General features: G+C 36.1%; 1 protein-coding gene across 4 annotated transcripts in view; it reads right to left on the reverse strand.

Annotated features, from left to right (window-relative positions):
* LOC150088358 (solute carrier family 35 member F6-like) overlaps window positions 1–12,940 on the reverse strand; it is a 329,560-nt gene that overhangs the window by 59,514 nt on the left and 257,106 nt on the right. For all 4 annotated transcript variants that reach the window (XM_090370737.1, XM_090370736.1, XM_090370735.1 and 1 more), the window contains one exon: window positions 2,644–2,821. In XM_090370737.1, coding sequence (XP_090226863.1) covers window positions 2,644–2,821 — 178 coding nt within the window. The remainder of the gene's footprint in view (window positions 1–2,643; window positions 2,822–12,940) is intronic.

Consider the following 12,940-nt stretch of genomic DNA (forward strand, 5'->3'; position numbering starts at 1 on the left):
TTCCTTTCTTAATTGTGAAGCCTTTAACCTATTATAATCACTTTGTTTTCTTCAATATTAGGATTTTTAAGTGCTGCTTCATACTCTTCAATATCCTTTCTTTTCAGCCTTTCTGATATGATCCTTTCAGCTTCTGCTATTATTAACAACACTGATAACAGCTGAAGAAACTTTTGAAAAAATTGAATTGTTGCCTCGAGACATGTAGAATTCTAAAATTAACAACAATTTTCTAGCAGCCAAACTGTCAACATTGTGTGACGCCATAACACACTCCTACTCTCAATTTTGATCTCGCAATGTTTATGTCACACCAAACTGACTCGACACTGCATTGTCCAGCGATGTCGACTGGCTGCACTTCCTTGGATTTTATGTGTTTCTTAACTAATAGCATAACCCCCTCCTCCCTTCCTATCCTTCCTGTATCCCCTAAATTCCAGTTCTGCATTCCTTATATCTGTGTGACACCACATCTCTGATATCCCACAACATCTGCCTTTGATGTTTTGACCAATACCTCAAATTCATCAAATTTATTTACCAAACTCCTAGCATTGGTGTACATGCACCTGTTCCTATTCTTAGTTACCGTAACACAACCCATGTGTTTACTTGTACCGCAATAACTCCCAGCAGTCTCTGAAATACCCTACATCTTGTTTTCCAGGCTGCTGCTCATTCCAATAGAAGCAGTGCAAGAATCACTTTCACCTCTGCCAGCGGCTATTGTTAATCTATTAGTCCTTGTATCCCTCCAAGCTAGCAGTTTTCCAACCCCCCCTATCACTGCCTCGATAGCATCAGCAAATATTCTTGCACCCTTTCTATTTAAGTGTATCCCATCCCTGTAAAAGCGGTCTCTCCTGTGAACAAGTACAGACCAGGCTGAAAAAAATTCTACCCCTTGAGCCTTGCACAATCTTTCCAAGGCCGAATTGATCGACAAGGCTCTCATCATATACTCCCTCCTCTCATGACTGGGCAGAATTGCAGACAATTTCAAATTCAATCGTAATTCATGGCTTTTTTTTCAACAGTAACCTGTACTTGTTAATTAATTCTGCCGGTCTCCTACTCTTAACATCATTAGTGCCAACGTGTACAACAATATCACCTTTTGTGCCCTTAAAAGATGATATCTGCTCTATGTCATCAACCTTTGCCCCTGGCAGACATACCCTGGTCCTGTTCCACCTATCGTTTTTACATACCACGTTCTCCGTTTCCCTGACAATAGAGTCACCGACAACTACTATTTCCTACTATTTGGGGGTTGCCGCTGTGTTGCGTGATGATCAAGTGTAAGCTCTGCATTGATGTGGGTAGCTGAGAGCTTGATGGGCCCCTCAAATTTAGATCCTTCAAGGGCATCCACACTGTCCTTTAAGTTCTCATATAGGCCCATAACAACGCTAAGTTTTCGCCTGATTTCCTCACACTCCTTACATCACGCACACACAAAGACATTCCCCTTGGCAATATCATGTTCTGTACCTGATTGCTCCACAGACATCAAACAAGCAGTGCATTTTAAGATGCTATGATTCAGAGGGCAACTGCCCCACTCAGTTTTCCACTGAGTCGCAGCACTCCCATCAGCTTGAGCCTTTTGCTTCGCTGCTCTGGTCTGAGTCATGATTTAAATTCAATTTCAATAAAATTTCAATTTCAGTACAAAATTATAACCCTAAATTATATCCCGATGAAGTTATAACACTATATATATATTTTTTTTCAGTATCGAGTATTATCTCCGAGTTTCGTTATATATCTTCTGTATCAAGTTATGTATTAATTAATAATGTTACATTTGTAAAATCTAAGTCGTTATATGTATTTAGTTAAAAAAGTGCAATTTAATTGACAATGAAGTTTAACAGATTTATAAATTTTACTGATTAATTGATAATATTATATACTATTCTAAGCTAATGCTATCTAGTACGGGATATAACGTTGTATCATATAACAATGGCGGCAAGTTAAGAACGGTAAATCTACGGACGGACACCAACTATTTCTTAACTTCCAAAATCTCTCTATCTAAATTCAGAATAAACCGAGGATCTTGACTAGGTCTATATATATAACTCTATAACCATTTATTCTAAATGGTTAGAGAGTTATAGCTGTTTGAATTTCAACAATGGCTATGGAGATCTGAATGACAGATAATAATAAGCAGATAGGCAATAAAACCATTATATCTCTGCTTATATTTACTTATTTTTTTTATAATTTATTATCATTCAGAACTTCAAACTGTTTTTTAAAATTCAAACAGCCATAGTTCCATATCTGCTCAGAACTGGACACACAAGACTTTTTTTATTTATTTTTGTCCATACAATACTCCCCAGAATTGCATGCACACACTTTTGGAACACTGTGTATTGTATCCTATAAGTATATTTGTGGAAATAAATGGTTTCAATAACAATGTAGTGGAGTAACTTGCATCATTATTTAGACCTATGTGATAAACATCCCTTTCAAGAAACACATTACTATAGTTATAATGTGCTATATTAAACTTAATTATTTAGACTTCACTTTTCAAAACATAAGAAATCAAAAGAAGGAAACATGCAAAATATAAATAAGAGAAGTTTAATTCATTTGAAATATTAAAATTATTACCAGTTAGAGATTTTGTTACTGCAAGGCCAAAATAATTATAAAGAGCAATAGAAACCAGATAGACAATACTGAAGATAAGTAGGGAAGGGGAATTTGAAATCTGATATATAGCATCCAAACTATCTTCAAACTTTCTGCCTGAGCCATCTGGGATAAAATACATTGCTGGTAATACAACCTGTAGAAATAATTTATACCAGTTAAATTCTTCTATTCATTACAGTTATCATAAATTAATATGAAAAATATATACAAACTGATAAAGATTCAGATAATACTTTGTTAAAACAACAACATTTATTTTTATTTGCAAAAAACAAACAATGTGAAAACATTTGTGGACATGCGATTTCAAGTTCAGTTTATTATATAGTAAAAAAAAAAGCTACGTACTGTAACTCAATGATAACAAAGTAGAATTTATCTGCATACCGAAAGTAAACAAACTTGGTTCTAGGCATTAAGGTTCTGGGATATTAAAAGGACCTTTTATAACTTATTTCCTGAGGCTTGCTACCTGGGAGTCAGTGGACTGAATTTCAGTTGTTCTGCTTTAACAAAATCCTCTACTTGCACTTTCACATTGGTGGGACAGTTATGGACCATGTCCACCCATATGCATGGATTGAAAGACTGCATTCAGTATACTGAAGATAGCCATCCAGTGTAAATCTACATAAGCAATGATCAAGCTGTGGCATTGAACACAAAGGAATGGATGACTCACTGTGTCGCTAGGCAGGAGAACGAGATTATCCACGTGCTGGAAAAGATTTTGCAACTCCAGCAAATGCTAACAGGATCTAGAAAAGTTGAGCAGATGGGGTGAGAGGTGGCAACTGAAGTTTAACAATGGCAAATGTAAAGTACTGCATATGGGTAGCAGTAACCCCAGAGTAAAATATCAACTGTGTGGTACTATACTCTGGGTAGAGGGAGAATGAAAAAGACCTGGGGTTTCTTTGCAATCAGATATGATGTATTCTGAGGAGTGCAGACAGTCGGCAAGAATATCTCATGGTGTCTTGTCAATGATATACAGGAATTTTGCTATCTGGGATACGGAAGTAATTGTCCCGCCTTTATAAGGCAATGGTCAGGCCACACCTTGAGTACTGTATACAGGTTTGGAGGCCTAATTTTAGGAAGGATGTAGAGCTGCTGGAAGAAGTACCAAGAAGGGCAACAAGATTGGTGAATGGAACAAAGGGTTGCTGTTATGAAGAAAGGCTTAAATTCTCCAAATTGCAGCGTCTGGAGACTACGCACCTGCAAGGTGATCTGATTGAGGTGTTTAAGACCTTGAATGGTTTGAGAAATGCTGATGGGATTCTTCCTCTTGCTCAGAGGGGACATTCAAACTGAGGAAAGACAGTTGTAGAATAGATGTGTGGAAATTTTCCTTTAGCCAGCGGGTGGTTGATTGCTGGAACAAACTTCCATCTGTTGTCGTGGAGGTGACAGCTTGAATAAATGCAAGGCAGAATTGGACAAAAATTTGGAGTGAATGTATGGGTGAAATGGGAAGGGGTTTTTTTTTTTTTTTTTTGGCTGATGCTGTATAAGATTGCTTTCTTTCATCATACGCCTCTACTAATACTATTGCTAGGCAATATTAAGTGGTAGATGACTCTCAATAACTGGTGCAATACCACCACTTGCTTATTTGAAGTGGCAAAAACTCATGTTTAGTCCTTAGAGAAAAGCTCCAGCAACCCCCCATCTCTTCTATCATGCAGTATAAGTAATATCATTGGAGGTTATAATGGCCATCATGGCAAGATCAAATATTCTTTAAATTTCAATACAGCTTTAAAATGGTTTTCACATGCTGGCCACAAGACTGGACTGAACCTATTGGTAACTCACTATAAGGCATCCAGACTGGCTAGTGTACAACTCATTGCATCTACCTTCTGGCTAGTGACTGAGGAACTCACCAGCTGGCAAAGCAGGGTATATGCAGGATTCAGTGTTGAGGTCACATTTTATCAAGTAACTGGATATATTCTTGCTGCATGTAAAGCATATCCAAAAATGTAGGCTTGAAAGTCATATATTTATTCTAAATGTTTACAGAGCTATGGCTGTTTGAATTTCAACAGTGGCCATGTTCTAAATGGATTTCACTCATACAGAACCGCCGCAAGTGGGTAGGTGAAGTAAGCGTTGCTTACAGGCGACAGTTCAAGTGGCCGCCAAAATTTCTTTTGATATTGTTTTCCAATTGGTTAACGCTTATCAGTATTCAACATTTAAGGGCGGCAAATTTTATTCTGGTTACTGGTGGCACATAGGAACGCAGCGCTACTGCACTCATATATGTTACCCCCTTACCAAATGCATCATAAATAGTCAAAGTAATAGAACAAATGTAGCTGCAAAAAGCTCTAAATCTCTAAAAAAACTTCCTCATTTAATTTCACAAATATACACAATTCTCAGTTTCAATCTCAATGATGGCTGTTTCCACTTGCAGTCTGCCAAACCCTAAATACATTCTCTGATGGAATATCGATTATCAGTTGCCTCAGAGACTACTCAATCTTGGTTGCCCTAATTATTTTCTGTACAATTCTTCCTTTAAAGCTATATTTGTATACATGTCTGCTCAATATTCCTTCTTAAAGACTGCCTCATCTGGAATATCTACTCACTCATTCTCTCTCTACTCCATTCTGTCAAATTCATCTGTTTCCTCTATTTTTCTTCCAACTCAACTAATCACTCTGAACTTTCTGACTTCATTTCTTTGAAACTCTATATGCTCTAGTCTCAGTAACAGTGAGGCAATTTCTTTAACTTCAGCTCATTGAGATATCCACACTCTTGCAAATACTAATGACCTTACTCAGCTTTTTCATTCATCCTAACCTGATATCATACAATCCTAACCACACACATCCAATACTTTTGATTTTTTTCCCCTCACAAACAACTCTTCAAAATGCACAGTCAATGTTAGCAGTCCTCTAGGAACCTCAGATCACAACTTGATGATGGTCTCTTCTCCAATGGAGCCTTCTCTTTCATGGCCATTCTCAGCCTTGTGTTGTTGGCATTACAAGAATGCAAAATGGGATGATCGAGTTCTATTTTTCTTTTCCTTGGTTAGATTACTGTTTTAATCTCCTGATCCCGATGTTTGCTCAGATCATGTCAATGAAATTATTCTCATAGAGATGAAATCCTTTATTCCACCTTAAAATCTCATCCTTTACTTAAATTTCCAAAAAATGCACCAAGGCTGTTAAAGATGTAGCATATCACAACTGACTTGTGACCAAATCTGCAGCTTCATTTTCTGCCTACACCAAAGCCTGCAACAATTGTAATGCAGCTATTAATCAATCAAAACTAGATTTTGAATAGGCCAAGAGTAAAAAACTTGCTTTTTGTCCAAAGAGTAATCAAGCACTCTGGTCCCTTGCCAAAACTATTGGCTGCAACATTCATACATTTATACTACCACCTCGGTTGCAACTTGATGATTCTATTACATCCTCAGCTAAAAGCTGACTTACCATAATCCTACTTTTCTTTTTTAATTGTTGTACTGATGATCTTGGTATGTCACCTTCTACCATACCAAACGCATTCTACTCAACATCTGTGGTCTTCCAACTAGAAGATGTTATAGCAGAATTCTAGACAACCTTGATAGCAAGAAAGCTCCAGATCCTGAAGGAATTCTTCCTCCTGTTCTCAAAAGCTGTGCTGCTAAACTTGCTCCTCTTCTGTCCTTTCCATTTTCTTATTCCACTGGTGTTTTTCCTGCCACATATGAACCGGCTCATATTCACCCAATTTCTATAAAGGGAAACCCCCCCCTATTGTACCATTATACTTACCTCTTTCTCTCTCCCTAAAGCAATGGAAAAATTCATCAACTGCCAATTCTTAAATCTCAAGCCCTCCATAAGATAAATGATTGCCAATATGGGTTGATTCAGTGTTGACAAACTGGCTGATGTCATCTTTAGAGAAATTTAATGGAAAAGTTTGGTGAAAATTAAGCAGCTTTTGATCATGTCTAGCATTAAGGTTTCCTAAACAAACTTCCATCTTACAGACTGTCAAATGTTTTTTCCAATCAAGCAGCCAGTTCTCTCTAACTGCTCTTTTGTGTGATATAATACTAACTCTATGGGAAATAGTAACTGTCTGTGGGAGACAGTGCTGCTAGGAAGTCGTTTTAACTTTTCCATTAAAGGGGAAAAGTCAGAATGACTTCCTTCCAGTGACTCAATATCTTATTCATAGTTTTGGCGATTACTGCACACTACATACCTCTTAGTTTCAGAAAGTTTGCTCTCCGCCACTCATACATATTCCTTAAAGGCCAATTCTGCAATGGGGAGAAGAAAATAAATTTAACTTCTACCCTTTTAAAATTCAGTCCTGTCTTACAAAAAAAAAAAAAGTTTTCTTTTTGGAATTGCTCTTCTAAACAACTACTCACTCTGTACAATCACAAATTTGCTGTACCATGGAATATTGTTAGCACATCTTGGGTTATCCTACCAAAATCCCTCTGACGTTCTAAACTATTTCTACACTCAAGGTTGTGAAGAAAAAAAAACCTGTTGGCATCTGTGCAGGCAGACCAGAAGTTCTCTGACCAGTGCAGATGGGCTGGTAGAACAACTCATTAGGTCTGTCAATGATATACAGAAATTTTTATAGCAAGGATAAGCAGGTGATTATTCTACTGTGTAAGGCCATACCTCAAGTACTACAATACAGGTCCAGAAGCCTCATTTTAGGAAGGATGTGGATCTGCTGGAATGAATGCAGAGAAGAGCAACGAGATTAGGGAGGGGAACAAAATGGTTCTATTACCAAAAAAAAACTTCACTTTTGCAAACTGCAGCATCTGGAAACTAGGTACCTGCAAGATCTGATTGAGCTGTTAAAGACTGAATGGATCAAGTAAGCCATATGTTGATGATATCTTTACTCTTTCTCAGAAAATACACATGGGGGAGACCATAAATTTAAATTGAAAAAGAATGGTTGCAGAATAGAAATGTGAAATTTTGCTTTTAGTCAGTGGGTACTTGTTTGTTGGAACAAACTTCTATTTTGTACTGTGGAAGCAGGCAGTTTGAATAAATTTAAGAAGGAATTAGAAAAATTATTCAAGGGATTAGACAGGTGACGTGGGAAATGTTTTTTTTTGCTGATGCTGTATATTATAGACATTCAGTTTCTACTGCTTATAAATACTGAATTGACATCTGTAATTCTCCTGTTCACTTCCAAACCAGTCCAAACTCATGCTGGAACCAGTCAACACTCATTCTTTTTCTAACTAAATTTACAGAAATAATTTTTTTCTTATTCATCCCATCCCCCACTCCAGTTTTCTGGAACAACTTTCCTTCACAATTATTACTCAAAAATTACAATCTACAGAAATTCAAATCTGATCAAAAAGTATCTCCTGTCGTCACCTTTCAACTCATGTGCTGTACTAAGTGCTATAAATTCTAATATTTTCCATGTTGAGGTTTCATAAAAAAATACAATCTAATAGATATAATCTGGGTTATCTCTGTGTTACCAAGATTAATAACAGAGTATAAGCAGTTTAAAAGTGGGCAACTAGAATTTATTTGTTTTGTGTTTACTTATGAATAATTGAATAATTTGAATAATTTTTAATTATTCTATATAATTAAAAATTCTGAATTATTCTGAATAATTTTTAATTACTCAATTTGAATAATTTTTAATTTCTCATAGTTTCAGGGTTGCCTTTATTACAGAATTAAAGTAATAAATGCAACCTAAGGATGTTTATTCTTTCATAAATAAATACCCTTTACATAACATTTGTAATTTAGAAAATGAGTATTACAGTAGAACCTCATGAATTCAGCAATACTGGGACTCAGATCTCACTGAATTTTTAAAATCTAACATTCTAGAGAAGTGCTGGTAGCAAAGTGCATGAAGCAGTATTGCTACTAAGACAATGTTTATTTATTTGAAGTTTTTCTTTTCTGAAACTTATCAGTTGTAATAATAATGATGGACCATACTGCAGGATAAATATCAGGTAAAGTATTTTCTATGTTAGGCAGAGTTGGTGGTACAATGTGCCCAACTACACTGTTGTTCCCATCATCATGCTAAAATAGTTGTATACAACACTTAAATAACCAGGAATAAATGGTAAAATTATTACTAATCATTTATTAATTGCCCTAGCCAATTTTCAACCTCTTGCTCTCATGAAAGTTCATGCCTGACCAGATGCTAGATTATGCTAAAATAGTTGTATACAACACTTAAATAACCAGGAATAAATGGTAAAATTATTACTAATCATTTATTAATTGCCCTAGCCAATTTTCAACCTCTTGCTCTCATGAAAGTTCATGCCTGACCAGATGCTAGATTAAAAAGAAAATAATAACAATAATAAAAAAAAAAAAAAAGCATCAAAACTATAATACTGTATTATATTATATCTCTATGTACAACAGATGCTAAATACATAACCGGTGCAAGTTCTTCATTCATTCAACTTTCAAACGTACTGCACCATTGGTGTGTGGTTTAGCAAAAGTTTTAAGACAGAGCTTTAATAAAAATATCAAGTTTGTCTTATCAAAAATTCTTGTTTGTAAGACAATGTTTCTAAATCAAAATACTGTAATGCAGCTAATCGATGAGGGTTTAGCTTTAATATTTTTATAAATTAATATTTTTCTAGTTAACAATACTATATACGCTAAATGATCATATACATATAAATATGTATAATATAATATAATATAAATGTATGGGATGTATGACTGAAAGGCTATAATTCAATGCAGGCACTGACGTCATTTTGTACAGCAAAAGTTCCATTAATGGACATCTCTGAATAGTAAACAACCCTCATTAATAAATCAAATTCCTGCTCACTAATGTCATTATTTCTTCCAGTCCCAAGGTAGGCTTTTGTAATGTGTTTATGTCTATATAATGGACACTTTCAATAGCAGATATGTTTGGCCACACTAATTTAATATATGAGATGTGATCATTTAATTCGCAGACTGGTGCACTCTCCCTGATTACTACTGGGCAGATGCACAGGCCAGTACTTGTTAAGCTAGTGTTGCGTGAAGAGATATTTTTTAGCTCCGTGTCAATGACAATCATTTTGAAGAAAGTTTTATGTCGGACACAGAATGAACAGTGATATGTGATTCATTATCGTGTCAGATGGGGTTTAAATGCATTGGAAACAGTTAAAGAGATGAATGAAGCATATGGTATTGAGTGTCTTGGTAGGATGGCCATATTTAAATGGCACAAGCGATTCAGTTAATGCCATGAGTCTGTTGCTGATGGCCCAAGACCTGGTCAGCCTTCCTCCACAACTCCTGAGCAAATCACAAAAGTCCAGGAAATCTTGGATGAAGACATATAAATTACACTTCATAAATTAGCTGTTAGAATGTCCATTTCATATGGTAGTGCTCACAGTATTGTGAAAGATAACCTGAAAATGTGTTAATCTGTGCCTGCTGGATTCCACAAAATTTGACTCCAGAACAAAAACAGCAAAGAGTAGACTTGTGCAAAGAAATGCCTGATTGTTTTGAAACAAAGGGTCAAATCTTCTTAAATTGAATAGTGACTGGTGATGAAACTTGGATTTTTCACTATGATCCAGAGAAAAAACAACAGTCGAGTGAAAGAAAGCATTCTGATTCAAAAAGACCTAAGAAATTTCAAGCTTCTTGTTTGGCTGACAAACAAATAGTTCTTGTGTTTTTTGACACAAAAGGCATCTTGTTACACATTTTATGCCTCGTGAAACTATGAATAAGGATGCATACTCTGAGGTTCTCAGAGTCAAACTTCACTGGGCCATTCGTGAGAAATGTCAAGAGCTTTCCAATGTGAAGTGGTTTTTCCATCAAGACAATGCCAGGCCCCACAAGGCTAATATGGGCAGCCAGTGATATCACTGCCATAGGTGCAGAGGTTCTGCCAAATCCCCCTTATAGTAGAATTAGTGGCATGTGACACAAGAAAGCAAGCGAATGAGCTTATGTAGTGTCAGCCAAAAAAAAAAAAAATAATTGACACAACCATTCCCTCTAAATGTTTGTCCAGATCCTCCTTAAATTTATTTAACCTATCAACTTCCACAACAGATGGAAGTTTGTTCCAGCAATTAACCACCCGCTGACTAAAGGCAAATCTCCGCACATCTATTCTATTCTACAGCTGTCTTTCCTCAATTTGAATTTATGCCCCCTTAGGTTCGTAATCTGAACAAGTGGAAGAATCCCATCAGAATTCAGCGTGCTCAACCCATTCAAGGCCTTATACACCTCAATCAGATCACCTCACAGGTGGCACCTCCGTAGCCAGGTGGGAAGGAGCAGCAGAGCGTTGCACACGCTTCTTGATTAGACCGGGGTTCGAGCCCGTCACCACCAAATACGGAGGATGCAGAAAGATCAGAAAATGACCACTGCATATCCTGGAGCAATATGGCCTTAGTTGCTAATGCTCCTAAAAACCAAATAACAACAACAACAACCTCACAGGCACCTAGTCTCCAGCCATTGCAATTTGCAGAATTTAAGCCTCTCCATTCCCCTCACCAATCTTGTTGCCCTTCTCTCTACACGCTCAAGCAAATCTACATCCTTCCTAAAATGAGGCCTACAGACCTGTACGCAGTAGTCAAGGCATGGCCTGACCATTGCCTTATACAGAGGGACAATCACCTTCTTTTCCCTGCTAGCAAAATTCCTGTATATTATTGACAAAACCCCATGACCTGCTCTTGCAGTCTGCTGCATTGTTTAGAAAACTTCATATCTGACTGCACAATTACTCCCAGATCTTTTTCATTTTCTACCACCCTAAGTGTAGTACCACACAGTTGGTATGTTCCTCTGGGGTTACTTCTACCCATGTGCAGTACTTTGCATTTGTCAATGTTAAACTTCTCAGCCTATCTTCCCAAATTTTCTATATCCTGATGCAGCAACACACTACCATTACTGTCATTAACAACCCTGCCAACCTTTGTATCATCTGCAAGCTTCGAACTTAGCCCTGTGTGATTTCTTCCTGTTTCCACACCGGAAGCAAGCTGTGAAAGGCAAGTATTCTGCATCCAACAACGATGCTCACAGAGCCACAATGGAAACAATTTGCAATCTTTCAAAAAATGACTTGCAAGAAGCATTTAATATGTGGGTACGATGGTGGTGAAAGTGTGTAAAGTTCAAGGGAGAGTATTTTGAGAAGGAGAACTCACAGAAGATTCAGATGATGACAATTAAGATAAGATCTTGCACTAGTCCCTAAATTAAATAATCACCCTTTGTAAAAACAAAAGAAAATCACAAATAATGTGCGTACAGCAAAATTCCTTTTTTGTAATTATGCTTAGGATTATTTTAGGTAACTGCAGTAAATGTTAGTAACTAATTACAACACAAAAGTTTAAAAAAAAAAAGTGATAAAATTGTAAAAAAATGTCACTACCAATGATACATCACAATAAAAAGTCAGCAAAAGGAACATCTGCAGATGTTTATAATTAATACAGTTGTTTTAACTTTCAGAGCTATTCAATACGTAGTAATTTCTGAATGTTGAGAAATAATCAAGTATATATTGAATGAGAAATATACATTAAATCTAGTCTATAATAAGTTGAGAAAGCGTAATGGAGAAAACTTAACATGTAAACTAGATAAGATTAGATTTTACATATTAAAAAAAAATAGTCTATCTTTTTGTATCAGATGGCGGTGGTTTCATTATGAGTATTTATCATAAATACAATCTTCTGTGAGCACAAGACTTGCAGCCTTAATTCAATGTGTGAAGAAAAATTTTGCTATTCAATTTTAAGAACAGACTTGAAAACCAAAAAATAATTATACAGAATGCTGTAACTTCTACCATATCTTGTTACTTGGTGATATCCTGGATATCACATTCGATTCAGTGTTCTGTCTCTATATGAAATCTTTTGAAGGAAATTAATTTTTTTATAGCTGTCAAACCATTAAGGAAAAATATTAATTAATTAGGGATGAACCATCTTCAATATCAGTTTAATAGTTTCTTATATTGAATAATTGAAGTTTGGTGTGACATAAGCACTGGGAAAACCAAATTGAGAGAATGAGTGTTTTATAGGCCTAATGACTCTGATGAGTACAATGAATAACTGCACAGAGAAATAAAGGGAGCCAGTAAATCAGATAGTCTTATAATGGGGGAATTAACCTCCAAGATATAGACTGGAACTTGTGGG

Source organism: Mastigoproctus giganteus, chromosome 3, assembly GCF_048544385.1.
Source record: "Mastigoproctus giganteus isolate SK-2022 chromosome 3, ASM4854438v1, whole genome shotgun sequence".
Lineage (NCBI taxonomy): Eukaryota > Metazoa > Arthropoda > Arachnida > Uropygi > Thelyphonidae > Mastigoproctus > Mastigoproctus giganteus.